This window comes from Antennarius striatus, chromosome 19 (genome assembly GCF_040054535.1).
Source record: "Antennarius striatus isolate MH-2024 chromosome 19, ASM4005453v1, whole genome shotgun sequence".
NCBI lineage: Eukaryota > Metazoa > Chordata > Actinopteri > Lophiiformes > Antennariidae > Antennarius > Antennarius striatus.
Window position 1 is genome coordinate 6,780,415 of NC_090794.1, and position 16,845 is coordinate 6,797,259.

Genomic DNA, 16,845 nt, shown 5'->3' on the forward strand with positions numbered 1-16,845 from the left:
AACTATATTGAAAAACTATATTTTGATGAGCAGTCATGGGTGACTAAAAGAAAACATAGCTGTGCTGGTTTATGTGCACCATATGTGGAATGTCACCTCCAATACTTGATTAAATTTTACTCTGGCATACATCTGACATATTTTATTTGATAATATAACTTTTACTAATAATACTAAGATGAAACCTTTTTTTTCTGTTTTAAGACTTTTTATCACAGTCTGGTTGATTGATAATGATTATTGGTGGTTTGCTTTCAAAAAAGGTGTTGAAATTCAAAGTCACTTTTAAATATCACAGCAATTTAATCATAATACATTTATTCTATACCCGGCTTTCATTTTAAACTCACTTTTAAACTCCATTAGGTTGCACTCAATAAACCCATTGACAAGTTGATGAATCATTTGGACCAAGTGAAAAAAATATATTGTGATAAACAGTGGATGAATGAAATAATTAATAATTACAAAGGTAAACATTAATGACATTACCTGCTGCAATCCTTCAGCACATAAAATGAATGAGTGTCTAATCATTTACATAAATACACACATACAGTATATACATACATACATATATCAAGTATTTGATACTATATTCAAGATGAAGGGGCTTTAGCTGCCATGAAGAATGTTTCAGAACACTTTAAATGCCCATGCTGTGTAGTAGATCACAAGAGTGAAGGGAGAACTTCTTTCTCAACTTGCTGTGGACGCTGAGTTTAAACTTATTGGTGACAAAATCAATCGTTTGTCTTGGTTTTCACAGAATTCACAGTTCGGCGACTGGTTGGCAGTCAGCAGGGGCTCCGCGGTTCTCCAGCTCGATACCGTCATCCTGAGGTTGGATATCAGGTTGTTTCTCCTCATGTTTGTCCTTTGCAAAGTTTTTCACCGTAGCGTCTCTGAGCATCCGTGAGACAAGCTGCTCATAAAACCACTCCAGGTCCTGGGGGTCCTCTGGCCAGGTCAGGTACTCTCTCTTCTGAACAAAAGCTCTGACTGCGTTGTATTTCATGAGCTGGTAGTGAGCCACCTTCAGTCGTGATGCGTTACAGCGGAGACATAAAGTAGGGTTAAACAGGTTCCAATTATAAGTTAGTTCAAATGTAGAAGGAGCCTAATACAGATTATTTCACATTTTAAAGCTTTATAATATCTTTCAAGCCATTGTTTGCAGGTTTTATTCTATTTCCAATACCCTTTGATAGTTTAACTGGTTAAGTCTGGATTAAGTTTAGCCACTCAGAGTAGGGCAAGTCTTCATTTAATACTGGTCAGATGAAAATCGTCCGATTCATAGCTGATAGCTGTTCAATCAAGGTTCTCTATTGAATGTAGTTAGAGACTAGCTTGTGAACGCTAGGGAGCATGTAGCAGCTAAAAAACCTTGTTTTCCTCTGGTGTTGGTGGAGATCTGAACCAGAACTAAATATGGAGTTAATATTGGGTTTATCAGAATGTGTGTGAAGAAAAAATGATACAAACCTTCCCTACAACCAACATTATCAGGACATTTTTTAGCTCCTCCAGCATCCGGCCCTGGGCCAAAGTGAACGCCTCCAAACACCAACCATCTAGAAAGATGCACGATCCAGTTACTTCCTTTTCCTTCTTGGGTCTCGGGTTAATATTATGATCAGGGTCAAAATACAGATGAGAGGGACAACAACTTGTTTTGGGCAGGAGGGTAGCTAACTTACTGAATCTACAGTCAAGGGTCGTTTTAAAAGGAACTGATCGATATTTTATTTTAGGGAAAAGCCCAGATAAATGGCTGGATTCAGGAAATTTTATAACTTTCCTAACTCTACAATATTTTTGTAACACACTACAAACCTAGGGAATCAATTTGAGCAAACCTTTGTGGAAAGGCGAGATGTGCTAAACAGACTAAAGCTGCAAGTGTAGGGCTGTTTGGTCTTGGTAAAGGTAGCTTTACTCAACTAAGTGCCTTTCAAGTTAAAACTGAACACAAGTTTGCTGACAGAAGAATGGAAATGGGGAAACAGGAAGTTTGGCTCGGTGAGGAGTAAAAAAAAAAAATCTACCTATCAGCATTTAAATTTTACTTATCGACATTCTCAGGATATCACTTATTTTTGTCTGCATGTATTCTCATAGTTTAACACCATAAAAGGGGGTCAACTTTTTATGAGATCAATGCTTGTTTTAGTCTTGCAGCAACATTTTTTAATATATTTTATTGCGTGCACGTGACCATCACTGACCCTCTCTGGGAACTAAGTTGTCAATCTTTATTAGAATTTCCTATTGTGAGCCAGAGAGGGAAATGCTGCACCTTTGTGCTTTAATGTTTTAACACCTGTAATTCTAAAGATATCCCTGATTTCAGACAAGTATGCTTCAGAGTTTGTTCAGTTTAGAAAAAAATGATAGCATTCCTTGACTGGAAGAGGAAATAACTACCAGATCAAATCCAGTGTGACTGTACCTTGGAGGAACTCCTTAGAGATGATGCAGACGGTCTTCCTACTGCCCCAGATAGCATCCCTGATGTTGGAAAGATGATCCTGACCTGGTAGGAAATCTCTGGCCTCGAAACAACAGTGAAAGATGTTCTCCTCTGAAAACTGGTTGTCCAGTTTCTTCAGCAGGGCAGCCTCCACCCACCTGTAGTCGTTGTTGCTGAAGCAGAGGAAGGCATCGTACTGCACCTCGTCCTCAGCAGGGGTCTGTTTGGGGCCCTCAATAACCCTACCGATGATCTTTTTGTAGATGATGAATATGTGGCCACGGAGACGGGCATAAATGATCCCGCTGAGGACGACTATGATGACCAAGAGAGTAGAAAGGATAAAGAGAGCAAACTTCAGATCCTGGACATCTTTTTCATCGTCTTCCTCACATGGTTTGATAATTGTTGAGTACTCCAACAGAGGAATATCACGGATTTCAGCTGGGAAAGCACACCTGTACTCCTCAACAGAGCTCACAAAGGTCGTATTTGTCACATTGAGCCACTTCAGGAACCCTTCCAGCTTGCAGTCGCAGTAGAACAGATTTGCTTCGAGGCTGAGAAAGATAAGCCCTTGGAAGTTCATTGGGTCTGGCGAGGCTAGAAAGTTGTTCGTGATATAGAGTGTTCTCAGACTGTCTGGAAAGACATTGGGCTGCAGGAATGTTAAGGCATTAAAGGACAGGTCCAGCTCTATCATGGAGGTGAGACCACTGAAAATCCCCTGCGGAAGAGTCGCAATTGAGTTGAACGTTATATTAAGACCGAGTAGACTCTCAAGATGATCAAACAGGTCAAGGCACTTCCCCTGGCTCCAAATTATCTGTAGAGAACTGTCATGAAGATCCAGCACTACCAAACTGTTATTATCAGGTCGTGTAAAGTTCCCGTTGAGTGTGCACCACTTGATGAAATTGCCACCGAATAAGAAGAACTTGAGGTGATTGAAAAGCGACAAAATGATATAAACATCCTCTAAATTTGTTAATCTGTTGTCTGCAACATCCACAAAGGTGCTGGTGAAGCCCAAATGAGAAATACCGCTCAATGTTTTCAACCTATTGTCACCAAGAAAAAGATATGACAGGTTTGGTAGTGACGCCGGGAAACCCAGGTCTCGTAACGAATTTCCTTTCAGAGATAGTTGATGTAAACTAGGAAGACCACTGAAGGCGTTGTCTCCTAACACACCAATGTGGTTGTTAGTCAAATCCAAAATAATCAGGTTTTTCAAACTGGTGAAATAGTGAGAACGTATTTCTCCAAGGAGATTTGATGACAGGTTGAGCATTTGTAAATTTTGAAGTCCATAAAAGGCATTTCTGTTAATCTGATTGACTTTATTTTGTGACACGTCTATAATCTTTGCATCCTTGAGAGGTTTGAAAACTGTGCTATGCAAACAAAATATCCTATTACCAGACAGATCTAGAGTTGTCACTGTACTGTTCACCAGGCCCTCAAACGTGTTTTCATCTGGATCCTCGATGTTGTCGTGAGAGAAGCCTTTCCCAAGATGTCCGGAGAATATGAGACGAGTTATTGGGGTTCCCTCTATGGCTTTGAAAAACCGACGCACTGAGCTCAAGCTGAAACCATTGGTGGAAAGATCGAGGGTTTGAAAGGCCATCCCTCTGAAAGGGTTCCTGCATCGTGTCCAGTTAAAATCTTCTCTATTCATTTCATACAAGTGATTGGAGTTCAAGTTCAGGAGAGTGAAGTATTTACCCTGGAAACCAACGAGATCTTCTTCACATAGTCTTTCAATCTGGTTAAGTTTGAGGTTAAGCTGCGTTAATTTCCTGAGTTTTGAAAAGAACAGTCCTGGTCGTAGTTCCACTATATTGTTACCGAAGAGATCAAGTGTTTCCAAGGACAACAGAGGCGAAAGATATGTTTCTGCTAATATTGAGTCTTTCAACTCGCAATAATCCAGAAAGAGGTGTTTTAAATTGAACAATCCTGCAAATGCCCTCGGCTCCAGACGAAGACCTTGATTGTATCCCAGGACCAGACGAGTCAGTTTCCTCTGTCTGAGCAGAGCGTTGTTCCGTAGGGTGAGCTTCACGCGTTGGTATCCCAGATCTAACTCCAGCAGCTGGTCGTAGCGTCTGAGGGAGGTGTAGTTCAGCTCACTAATGTAGTTATTGTCCAGGTAGAGGTGGGTGATGTTGGGAGACAGAACAGGAACCCAGTAGAGGCGCCGTCCGTGGCAGTTGACCATGAGATCGTATATGTCACATGAATGATAGCATGTAGTTACCTGCAAGTAGGAATAATGCATCATGTCTGCAAGTAACCTTACAGTCATATGAAATGAAAAACATTTTTAGATGCACTTCTTACGATGACCAATTCCATTCTTACAGCTGTATAATAAATGTGGTTATCTTCGCTTAGCATGAAGTCTTCAAACAGGGTTGTTCTACAGTTTTCCAGCTACTGGATATTCCACATCAATCTAGAAATTCACAGTGTTGATTCGCTTCCATGTAGCAAAGTCCTTGTGAAACTTGAAATTTCAATGCATGACTAAAGTAAATATAAGTTGTTAATATCATTTGTGTTGACTTGTTGTGAATTGGCACACCCTCACAGCTACATGTGAACACACCATTAGAAGTGTGGGTTGGTTACTGGGAAACAGAGAATCCCTGTCAGGAAGGAAAGTGATGCTCAGATGAGCTACCTTACTGCTGAGTTTGAAAAAGGTAATTTATTCACATACCTGTAGGAATAAACCAATGACAACCGATTGAAGAGCTAACGTCCACATCTTGTCCTCAACCTAACAAGAGATCCGATCAGAAAGTTTAAGCTTAGGTTAACATTTAAATGACATGATCTGAACACCTGACAAGAGGAGGGATCGGTAGGTGAACATTCCACATGTTAGCCTGGATGAAGGACAAGCTGGGGATTATTTGCTTTAGCAGGTTCATGGTTCACTGAGCAGCTTCAGTGTCAAACTGTTTGGGACACAACCATTCATGTCTGATACGAGCTTCAACAATAAAAACACATTTATTAGTCTGATGTTTGTCATGAGCTACTAGATTGAATGTGTCACCCTGTCCTGACTCACACTACAGTTAGTTAGTTAGTGGTTTAAAATGATAAAGGCTCAGTGGTTTTACACACACACACGCACGCACACACACACACACACACACACACACACACACACACACACACACACACACACACACACACACACACACACACACACACACACACACACACACACACACACACACACACACACACACACACACACACACCAGTGCGTTATCTCCACATGTTTCAACAGCGCAAGTATTTGTAGAGACTTTCCAGAAAATGACGGACTAAGCGAGGGGCGCTCATATTGGTGAGCACACACAAACACACACGCACGCACGCACTCACACACACACACACACACACACACACACACACACACACAGACACACACACACACACACACACAAAATCACGAAGTAAAAATCCTACCTGTGTCCAAGTGTTGCGCAATCTGGAGGGGTGTGGGGGCGCACCTCCTCCGTGTTCTTATCGAACCGAGTCAGGCCCCCCTCCCAGCAGAGACTCAGTAAACGTGACTCACTCTGTCGGGTACAGCAGGAGAATGTCGAAATCCAGCGGATTGAGCAAACATCTTGTTCCTCCTCTGGACACAACTTCACCTCATTCTCAGCGGAGCGCTGCAGCCGTTCTGACCGCGTCGTTATGGGTTGCTTCATCTCTGGCGACATCTACCGGCTAACAAGCGCAATGACGGCTCTAATTTTCAAAATCTCCTTTCGGCTTTCCCCTTCAGGGGTCGCCACAGCGAATCAATTGCCTCCATCTAACCCTGACTTCTGCATCCTCTTCTCTCACACCAACTACCTTCATGTCCTCTTCCACTACATCCATAAACCTCCTGCCTGGCAGTTCAAAACTCAGCATCCTTCCACCAATACAATTTATAACTCTTATTTTCAAAATAAATAAATAAATAAAAGCACCTATTTTGATTATCGTTCCTTCATACTTAATGCTATACACAGGAAAAAAACAAACTCATCCTTTTCTAATTAATATACATTAATACTAATAAACCTCTACATATCTTTCAACATGTCCTCCAATCACGTCACTGTTTAGCATTTTATTTTATCAAAACCAAACTTCTTTGGGGACAAGAGCTCCTGGGGGACGTGTTGATTATATTTATGCTTTAGAAGGGGAGAAAAAGTACGTGAAAACCTAAATATTTTGAAATATTATTTATAGTGAGTACAGTAACCACAAAATAAAAAGCAACATTTTCAGGAAGCCAGAGGCACAAAAATGTGTAGATCAGGGTAAAATTTTGAATTCAGGGGTGTCATGGGATGTTGCAGTCTCTGACTGCCTTGTTGGTATTGGGAGAACCCAGAGGGAACCCACGCAGACTCAGGAACATTCAAACTCCACACAGAACTCCACGCAGAACAACAAACTACAGAAACAACAAGATTTAGTGAGTCCACACTATGTTAACGCCATCTGGAGCAAAAGGGTTCTGAAAAGAATAATTATACTTCAAATGAGTAGAAATTATAAATATTTTAAGTCTTATCCCATACATAAAGTCATTTTAAATATTGAGAGTAACGTTGTATGATAATATCTGTAAAGTATTTAATCCCTAAATGTGAAGTTAAGATTAATTTAATAATTAATTTAATAACTGGTGTAGTTAGCCTGTCTGGAGCAGAACCCCAAGAAACATGACATTTAATTTTAATATATAATATATTATCTATAAACACAAATGTAAAGTCTTTGTCATATTTTTATTCTATGTTATCAGCTGTATTTGAATATTAAATTTGGCACACAGGTCCGTATTAACCATTCTAAAACAGTATTTCTAAACATTTTGACATTTTTCTAGCAGTTATAACACTGGTAATTCTTCTCTATAACTTCTGCAGAAGTACTACTTGTGCTGGCAGCCTGTACTGCCACTGATTGTTGTATTACTAATTATTAAAATACTTCTACTAGTTTTGCTGCTTTGACTGTGATGTTTCTGTAACCCAGCTGATGCCGCAACTAGGCTACTGCATTATTCTCTTTATGCTGGTTGTGACTCAGTGGTATTATTTGTCAGCTTTTTCTTTAAACCTAAAGAAAAGCAGGATTAACTCCAACTGATGCTGCTGCTCACATTTGCTACACAGGATATGGTAACATCATACAGTATTAGTAGTTTAACAACGCCATAACACTGATTACTATCACTTCGTAACAACCACTTATACTGCACTAACAACTGTTTGGTAGACTTTTCCGCCTCTTTTTTGTGAGGCATTGTTAGACTATGTCCAAGCCTTGCTTTAGATTTAGAACTCTGTTCAAAGGGTTTTTAGAAATAACCTTAGGAGGAAATGTGGTTTCACTTTTTATTGCATTTAACATTGTTTAACATCAGAACATCAACACGTATCCTCTCAAAATACTGTCACTAGTGCTTCTGTGAACTTTGCTGTCGTGATGTTTATTAAACGTGCAGTGTATTAAATGTTTCCTCGGTGCAGCAGCATTATGAATGAGCTGTAATTCTGTATTGTTTCCACATGGTGGCGCAGCCGGCCTGTTTCTGAGCAGAGGACGAGCGAGAACGTGTACAAAGAAATTCACTTTTCTATAATTTAATAAAAGTTCCAACATGGCCTAAAAACGCGTGGGCACACACGAGGGAGACAGTCCCACGCATACACATTTCTCATTTCATATTGTCATGACTTTTTCCACTTTCCACACTTTTTTTGTCCACTTTAATTGTCTTACAAACACTGGTGCACACGCACCAGGTGAGCTGTGCGTGTCTTTGTCGTGATATTTCCCACTCCTTCAGGTGTTACCGGTCAGGTGCCCCAAACTATGCGCCTCCAGCTCCGAAGCTTTGAGCGCGTCTGCGTTCTCCGTCTTCCTTCTGCCGTTGAAGAAGTAGTGAACCAAAAAGACCACCAACACGACAACAAACACCGTTGCCACTATTATCCCCACCAGACCCCCCACTGTCACTCGTGACGGTCGCCTCGTCGGCTCTGGATGTGGCACAGGTGGTTGTGTGGATGCAAGGAGGGAGTTCGGAGTGGTGCTCGCTCCGGATCCCTCCGCCCCTCCATCCGCGTCCGTATCATCATCGTTTTTTACGCACTTGTATTCTTTCACCAGTGTGTATCCCGGAGAGCACGAACACACGTAGCTGCCGAATGTGTTTTCACAGTCTTGATCACAATAATCGGACGCGCACTCGTCTATGTCTAAACACACCATCTCTGCTGTCCTCTCCTCGATCACATACCCCATCGGGCAGAAGCAGACGGCGTTGTCATTCGGGTCACACACGGCGACGCACTCCTCGTCCCCGCAGTACAGTTTACACTTAGTGGGTGACATTTGGTCTTCTTTGTATCCATCATAACAAGAGCAGAGGAAGCCACCCGGGATGTTGGTGCACATGTGCTCACACGGAGCGGACATGCACTCGTCCACATCCACGCACTGGTCACCTGTCAGCTTGAATCCATCTTTGCAGACGCACTGGAACCCGCCGACGGTGTTGACGCACACGAAGTTGTCTCTGGGACACTGCCGCTCGTCCGCACAGTCGTTGATGTCCACGCAAGATCTCCCATCCTGCGCCAACTTAAAGCCGTGATCACACGTGCACGCGTGGGAGTCACCATTTTTATAGCAGGCGTGTGCGCACTGCAGGGCGAGGCAGTGGTCATCGGTGGCTTGTTTGCAGGTGACTTTATTTCTAGGGCTGACGGTCTGACCCGGAGGACAGTAGCAGGAGGGCCCGTTTTGGGGGTCCACTAAACATTTGTACTCACACCCACCCTCTTGGATCTCGCAGCTCCAGGGCGCCGGCAGCCACTGTTTAGAGAAGCAGATGAATTTAGCCCTTGATGGACTCTTGGTGGCGATGCTTCCAGGAGGCAAGGTCAGAGTATCCCCGATGTCAAACCCCATGGGCAGCGTGTACATGACTTCCTCCCATGGTGCAAGTTCCGGACGGCCACACATGTCTTTGAAGCTGTGCTCACAGAGAAACCCCTCCATGGCTTGGTCGCATGGCGCTTGGGTCCATTTTAAGTCTTCTGATGAAACGTAGACGCAGCGATGAGAAGAACAGCTGCTGTCAAAACTTGGGGACCAGTTGGAGAAGTCGCTGTCGCTGTCTCCCGTCACCCACTGGAAGCCTCGCAAATTATTGGCTGCAGCGTCCGGGCAGTCGGCCGTTCGATGTAAACCGATCCAGAACCGATCTTTACGGAGTGCCAACAAGATAAAAACGAGATCACGGGAATCAGTCGAGCGCACCGTCATTAAATGACCGCCTTGGTCGTTGCATTTTTTCTCTGCCGTCTTGAAATCGCTGGGATCTGGAGTCACAGTGAAACACTGGTTCTCCATGCAGTAACCGCCGCTCCGGTCGTTCCTGTCGGCTGTTCCCATCAGGACAGCCGACAGGATGACCAGCAGCCCCGTTACATCCTTCATGTTCGAACCTGAAGTTGGGTCTGTTCAAGTTCTTGCGCTTTCCAGCCGCCTATTGGTTCGTTTGTTGGAGAAAAGGTTTTGCTCGTATTTATAAGCCCCCAACTCCATGTTGGTTGAGCCCCAGTGGAGGAAGGAAGTGCTTCAGTCAGCCTGCACTACGGCTCTACAGCCCTCCACAAACTTTCTCCTCCGCTCGGCGGACCACATCCCCAAATTAGGCACGTTACGCACGGCCTTTACGCACGGACGTAACGAAGCTGCGCGCACGCAAGGGGGCTTCTAACAAACGCCCCCAGTTGGCAGTAACTCCTCCCAGATCAACTAACTACAGTCATGTGTTCAGTAGTGAGCTGTGTAATGTTTCTGCACGGCAGATCAAAACACGCATCATCACACACATTCTCCCCATTTACACACAATTATCAAGGATTTCTGTTTTATTTGGATAAATTCATGATAATTCTGCCATAAATATTATTTTGGCTCCATGACAACACCAAATACTGAAAGTTAATTCCAGGTTTGCACTCTGTAATGAATGTTATATGTTGGAAGTATGATTGTGTTAGAAATGAGTGTGTGTGTGTGTGTGTGTGTGTGTGTGTGTGTGTGTGTGTGTGTGTGTGTGTGTGTGTGTGTGTGTGTGTGTGTCTGCTTCTGGCTGCTCACCACGTTTACTTTTATGGAGCTTTATTGTTGTTCATCCAAAGAAGTGAAATTTAAAGGAAGATTTTGTTCAATGTTGCAAAGGAATTAACAAAACAACACGATGATCTTCAGTAAACCTCTTGATATGAAAGAGAACTAAAGAAACACAACACAAGTCTCTTCTCCACATTTCAGTCTTTTAATTTATCACTCACTTTACATTCAACCACAAAAAACCCAAAACAAGAACACTTAAACCAGTGAAATCTAGCCGTATGTGTTTTATACAGATGTATATCATATGGACAGTGTGTTTTCATGTACAGAGAAGATAGCAGCGGAGTTTTACAATCATGTTTCAATGATCTGTCTAAGCCTTCAGCACAGCATCATACGGCTGTGAGCAGCATGTCAGGATATTCAGTGTAAATAATAACATGTAAATCCTTGAATGCGCTGAAGTAAACCGATGGAGGTTTGTCACTTTACAGGAAAGTCAGCGTGTTTGAGAATAAAACATGTCTCTACTTTAAGCCCTACAGAAACTTTATTCACCTTTCAGACAGAACAAATTTTACTTGTTGCACCAAAACAAGATATTTTTAAAGTTGAAAAATCAACAAAACATTTCAGAACATTCTTAAATGATTGATTGACAGATTTATGGATATGAAAATTGTCCATCAAGCTATGACAGCAATCCACAATGACTCAATATGCATGTGAAAGAATTCCCAATGCATCCTAAAAGGAGCGCTGATGCACCTCAAAACTGTTTGTCATGAACCAAAATGAAAAATCATGTCAGATATTTTATGAGAAAACCTCTGTCACACAAGGTTATAATGGCAGTAGATACTTTAACAAGCTAAAGAGAACACTAATTTCATCAATACTGGAAGTTTAAAGTGAGATTTGAGAAATAAAAATATAGTAGAAACTCAGGAAGTTCACAAAAAAAACAGTGTGTTGCTGGCTGTATGTGGAATGTTGCCTGACTTACAAAAAGATGACTGAAGAGCGAAGAGGGAGCTGCTTTTTCTTACATATGAGAACAATAGTTTCGTGTGTGTGTGTGTGTGTGTGTGTGTGTGTGTGTGTGTGTATGATTACAGTATACAGGTCATTCCTCTGCCGCTGAAAAAATAACTATATTGTGAACTCTCCTGGAAGAATACAGTTATTACAGAAAGTGTCTCTATACTTCTTAGTACCATGGTGATTAAAGTTTGTTTTTCCATAACTCCACCTTCTTTATGACATTCAATTGTGAAAAAAGTTTGATTGCAAAAGGAAAACTCATTGTTCTGTTTCTGAAACAAGGCTGACAGCAGGAGACATAAACAGTGTTTGGAAACAGTCGTCTGTTACGAAGCCCACAACCCACATTCACTGCACAGAGACTTAAAAGCATATGATTGCTGGAAGCTTAAAAATACAATATTAATCATGTTTGTATAACTGAACAAGCCTCGTATTACCTCTGCCAAGAAGGGTCATAATTTCACCTGTGTCCTTTGGTTGTTTGGTTAGTTGTTGTTTGACATTTACTCATGAAGTTATGCACCAAATTTTAAAAACAACCTAAGGATCAAATCCATTAAATCATTAAAATAAATCTGAACTAGATACATTTCTTTCATGAATATCTTGAAAAATAATTTTCCAAACGCAAAGATAAAAGTTCAGTTTCGGCCTTTACAGACTATAACCTCATTCAATTTATTGCAGCTTCAATATGGATCCAAATGATGAGATTGTTTCGAAGAGAGTAGCAGGATTCTATGGCGCTGGTGGATGCAAGCTCCACTAGTTTATTATATTTAACATCTCTGGAAATAAAATGCAGGATGACACGAGGAAGTGGAGAGCAGCATTCGTCCCAGTAGGTGCAACTAAAGTATCTGTGCGTCGTTTTTAAACTGTTTATCAAAGGATAGCCTCTTATAGGTCTCTGTGGTCACCTGCTGCAGATAGAAGATGTCTAGATTGGAGTGTTTGATGGAGGGGAGCTGGAAGCTGCCACAACGCTTCACTGAATGCTGAATCAGGAAAAACAGCAGTGCTGCAGCCAGGAGGATGGACACTGAGATGCCCAGGATGCTGCCCGTCTTGATGTAAGAAGGCACCGCTGGTGGTTGAATGCCGGCTGGTGTTGGATAAACAGCAGTAGAGCCTGATCCTTCTTCCTCCTCCTCCTCATCTTCAATGGCTACACACATGTAGCTTTTGTGCAGCTTGAAGCCCTCATCGCACAAGCATCTGTAACCACCGAACAGGTTTTCACACTTGTGCTCACACTGCTTCTCCAGCTCACACTCGTTGATGTCGTAACACGTGGGAGTGCTGGTGTCCATGTCTATGATGTAGCCATCGGGGCAGAAACACTGGTGCAGTTTGTTCTCGTGGTTCAGGACGCACGACGCCGGACAGTGCGCCTCCGTGCACGTCATTACGCACCTGGTGCGGTCCGCGGGGGACACCCGGAACCCCTTCCTGCACATACACTCATACACCCCGTTGACTTTGTCACACAGCATGTGCTCACACCTCTGGCAGACGCTAACATCCACACACACTCCATCCTCCTCCTCGAAGCCATCTCCGCACCTGCACTCGAAGTCGCCCACGGTGTTCTCGCACTCCTCGCCATCCCCGGTGCACGGATTCTCCTCCGCGCACTCGTCCACATCCTCACAGCCTATCCCATCCTCCGCGAGCCGGTAACCCTGGTTACACTTACACGCGCGGGTGTCGCCCACCTGTTGGCACCCTTGCGCGCACTTGGCGCACGGATCCGCGGTGCAGGTGATCCGGTTGGGATGGAGAGTTTGCCCCGCTGGGCAGATGCAGTCGTGCGTAGTGGAGTTGCAGTCGTGTTCACAGCCCCCACGGAACACCTCGCAGGTCCAGGGGGCTTTTGTCCATGCAGTCATAACACACACATGCTTGGAGTCCGGAAAAATGGCGCCAGCCTTTTCCGCCACTGCGATGGTTCCTGGTGGAAACGTTTCGGAGTCTGTTAAGTCGAAGCCCATCGGGGCGGTGTACCTCACCTGTATTCCTCCGCCCGCCTGTAAACTACCGCATTGCTCCTCGGATGTGTACTGGCACAGAAATCCGTCCAGGTTGTCACTGCAAGGCTCCTTTTGCACCGTCACGTTCTGCTCCATCGACACGGAGACGCAGGAACATTGTTGGAAAGCTGCCTCCTCTGTCGTCCTGTCGTTGGTATGCAGCTCCAGCCAGTAACTACCGCTCACCCCGCCGGGGAGAACCGTCAATACGTTACTGAGGGTGAACTTTAACAAATGCCCACCCGAGTCTTTGCACCTTTCCTGTGCGCCCTGGAAGTCTTCGGACTCCTGGAAAAGCGCAAAACATTGACTCCCGGCGCAATGTCCGCGCGGAGAGAGAACGGCTTCCTCCAGCCCGCAGAGGAAAATCACGCAAACAAGAAGCGCGTTCGATGATCGAATCATGATGTCGATATTAGAGAAGCTGGTGGTTCAAACCTCTGCGGGTCCAACTGTGATTCTGGACGATGGATATAAGCTCCATTTATAAAAGCGTCCGACTATTTTTTTTTTTTTTTTTTTTGTCGGGCCAGTGGAGGAAGGAAGTGAAGTTCTGGCCACTGGTTTAAGCTCCGGTCTGATTGCTCACCCCCCCCCAACCCCCACCCCCCACCCCCCAACTCCTTATCTCACAGAGACTGGTCCATCAACACACACCGAGAACGCACACTGACGCACACGGAACATTAACTTCAACGAGAGGACGATGGACATAATTCCATGATCCTCCCTCCTTAGTGGCTCTTCCCTTGTTTTCAGAGGATAGCACCCCCCCCACCCCACCCCTTCCCACCCCACCAGCCCCCCACTCCTCCCAGAGTTCAGTCACTTACACAATCTTTACATGTTTTTTTTTTGTGCCTCTGGTGAAAAAAAAAAAAGAGTGTCATAAAGTTTCAAGTTTGGGAAATTACTTTTTGGCTGCCTGTGAACAACACACACACACACACACACACACACACACACACACACACACACACACACACACACACACACACACACACACACACACACACACACACACACAGCTGAAAGCTCTGCTGGAGCTTCTACTGCCAGCTATCCAGCAGTGATGAGGGGGTCACATGCGAAATGGGCCAAGATGAGGGGCCTCAGTTTCCCAGGTCTTTGGGGTGTTTATTTTTTCGTGGGGGGGGGGGGTAACATTTGGTCTGCCTCTGCTGGTGCTGCAGACATGAGGATGCCATAGGTGTCCTATCTTATGTAAGAATGACTTTAAATTACATTTTTAACTCTTGATTTCAACAGATGCTTAGAACTACACATGACATCATCAACCCCATCCCATTATGTACTAATGTTACATAATATAATATAACGATATTACTAATAATACTAATAATATTACTAATATTATAATCTTATAAACAAAAGGGACCAACAGAGAGGAACTATCTTTGTGATTTATAGCAAAGGCTTACTTAGTTTATTCTTTCAATAAATCACCTATTTGAACATAATTAGTTAAATCAGAAAAGGGTGAATTAAGTATTTTTGTGTGTGAACCCTTGTGAACCTGTAAGCTGTATTTATCCTTGATTACTTTGAACGACTTATTCTATACAACAGTCAAAGTAAAATTTGAAATGCAGCCCAACTTCCTCAGAGGAGCATCTCAGAGCAAAGTCCCTCCTTCCAGGAGAGACACTGACTCATGGCAGGAGGACTAACTTCCTTAATCCTAATAATAATTCCAGAACTAGAGACGCCATTGTCTAATTGATGCTAAATGTAAACCGGTCATCATTCTTTTACCGTTAAACATTTTTTCTCAAATGAGTCGGGGTGGTCCAGGAGGAAGAGAGTTGCCTTCCACTCTTTTCTCACGAGGGAAAAGTGACTGGAATAAGAAGAGGAAGCAAAGAACAAGAGGACTGGATGCAGTTCTTGCAGTCCAGGAACACAAACGTGACAAGTTCGACATGACATTATGCAAACACATTCAGTGGAGTTCGGGTGGAGTTCGGGTTGAGTAGATCTGAAGGAATGTAATCACATCTGATTGGTTTCCACCCCAAAGTGATACCGTGTGACTCACTGGATGTGAGAGAACGTCCCGAGTGCGTGTGTGGAGAATGACATGAGGAAATTATTATGTAAATGAGCATCAGCTGTAAGCAGGAGAGCATTCGGGGAGATATAAGCTGGTTTATGAGTCAGTGAACTCTGAGAGGTGGTCGGCTCCAATACCGCGGTTTCAATACCGCTTTATGTTCCACTATGAAAATGGAATGGGGTGGAGCGGATGTGACTGAGGCGTACAGGAAGGGGAATCCTTTGTTCACACCGTAGAAACAAAAATAACCAGTTATGTGTTTGGAATTGACTTGCAAATGATAAATTTTATGATCCTGACCTTTGCTGTGATGCCCAGTGGCGGACGGTGTGAATTCAGTCCAGACAACGTCTGCAATCTTAACTTAAAGTCAGCCTGGTGATAAAAACCAGGCTGGTTGTTCTCGATAAATATTTTCCCAGTTATCCGTCTTTGTTGCCCACGCCGAGTTTATCCAACGGGGCCTGAAGATTGTGTTGTTTCTCCTAAAGCTCTCTTTTTCCAGTCAGAGCTGTGACTGTGTTTTTACAGTGGAACCATGTGATGTGGTTACATTGACAAACTTTGGTGCTGGTGCCACGAACAACATCCTCGGCGCAGCCTTGTTTTTAGCTGGGCTTTTGTGATATAACTCAACTTGTTGAAACTGCCTCACCTTGACTGACCTGTGAAGGCCTCACGAGTTTCCTGCTGCGTTCGCCTAACTGGCGCCCAAATGTTGAGGACAACGTCTTTATCCTGTTGGTACGATGTGGTGAAAGGAAGGCAGAGGTCGACCGCACAGGAGGCAGCCGGGGTTCCACATCTTCTGGAACTCGACGCCCACGTCTGTTTGTCAGCACATTTCTGAGCATCAGAGTATAACATGGTAAAAATAAAAAGGAAGAAATAGAACTAAGAAAAGTGAACTGGTCTTTTTGAACATTGTTACATATAAAATAATGAGAATAACAACTCAGTTTAAACTCCTCAAATCACTATCAATATGGATTTTCTGGCTCCTCTTACTGTCATTGAAG

General features: G+C 43.5%; 3 protein-coding genes across 4 annotated transcripts; all 3 read right to left on the minus strand.

Annotated features, from left to right (window-relative positions):
* Positions 1–297: 297 nt before the first annotated feature.
* On the minus strand, positions 298–6,184 carry tlr5a (toll-like receptor 5a). 2 transcript variants are annotated; one of them, XM_068342824.1, is made up of 5 exons: positions 5,972–6,184; positions 5,208–5,267; positions 2,456–4,742; positions 1,489–1,577; positions 298–1,036 (listed from the first exon to the last, which is right to left on the minus strand). In XM_068342824.1, the coding sequence occupies exons 2-5, from the start codon at positions 5,253–5,255 to the stop codon at positions 773–775; spliced, it is 2,688 nt and encodes an 895-aa protein (XP_068198925.1). In that variant the 5' UTR covers positions 5,256–5,267; positions 5,972–6,184; the 3' UTR covers positions 298–772. The 2 variants fall into 2 exon arrangements, with proteins under 2 accessions (XP_068198925.1, XP_068198926.1); XM_068342825.1 differs by lacking the exon at positions 5,208–5,267.
* A 1,713-nt stretch (positions 6,185–7,897) lies between these two features.
* On the minus strand, positions 7,898–10,211 carry thbd (thrombomodulin). The gene has a single exon (XM_068342393.1). It carries the CDS (start codon positions 10,022–10,024, stop codon positions 8,363–8,365), a length of 1,662 nt encoding a protein of 553 aa, XP_068198494.1. The 5' UTR covers positions 10,025–10,211; the 3' UTR covers positions 7,898–8,362.
* A 649-nt stretch (positions 10,212–10,860) lies between these two features.
* On the minus strand, positions 10,861–14,229 carry LOC137613250 (thrombomodulin-like). Its single transcript, XM_068342302.1, has one exon. The coding sequence runs from the start codon at positions 14,152–14,154 to the stop codon at positions 12,568–12,570; it is 1,587 nt and encodes a 528-aa protein (XP_068198403.1). The 5' UTR covers positions 14,155–14,229; the 3' UTR covers positions 10,861–12,567.
* Between the last annotated feature and the right edge of the window lie 2,616 nt (positions 14,230–16,845).

What these genes read in the sequence shown, in the direction of transcription:
- tlr5a (XM_068342824.1), bottom strand. Translation starts at nt 5,255, where the DNA reads ATGTGGACGTTAGCTCTTCAATCGGTTGTCATTGGTTTATTCCTACAG. An exon ending in TCATTGGTTTATTCCTACAG is followed by an intron (nt 4,743 to 5,207) that starts GTATGTGAATAA and finishes TCCTACTTGCAG; the next exon opens with GTAACTACATGCTATCATTC. An exon ending in CTCTAAGGAGTTCCTCCAAG is followed by an intron (nt 1,578 to 2,455) that starts GTACAGTCACAC and finishes GCATCTTTCTAG; the next exon opens with ATGGTTGGTGTTTGGAGGCG.
- thbd (XM_068342393.1), bottom strand. Translation starts at nt 10,024, where the DNA reads ATGAAGGATGTAACGGGGCTGCTGGTCATCCTGTCGGCTGTCCTGATG.
- LOC137613250 (XM_068342302.1), bottom strand. Translation starts at nt 14,154, where the DNA reads ATGATTCGATCATCGAACGCGCTTCTTGTTTGCGTGATTTTCCTCTGC.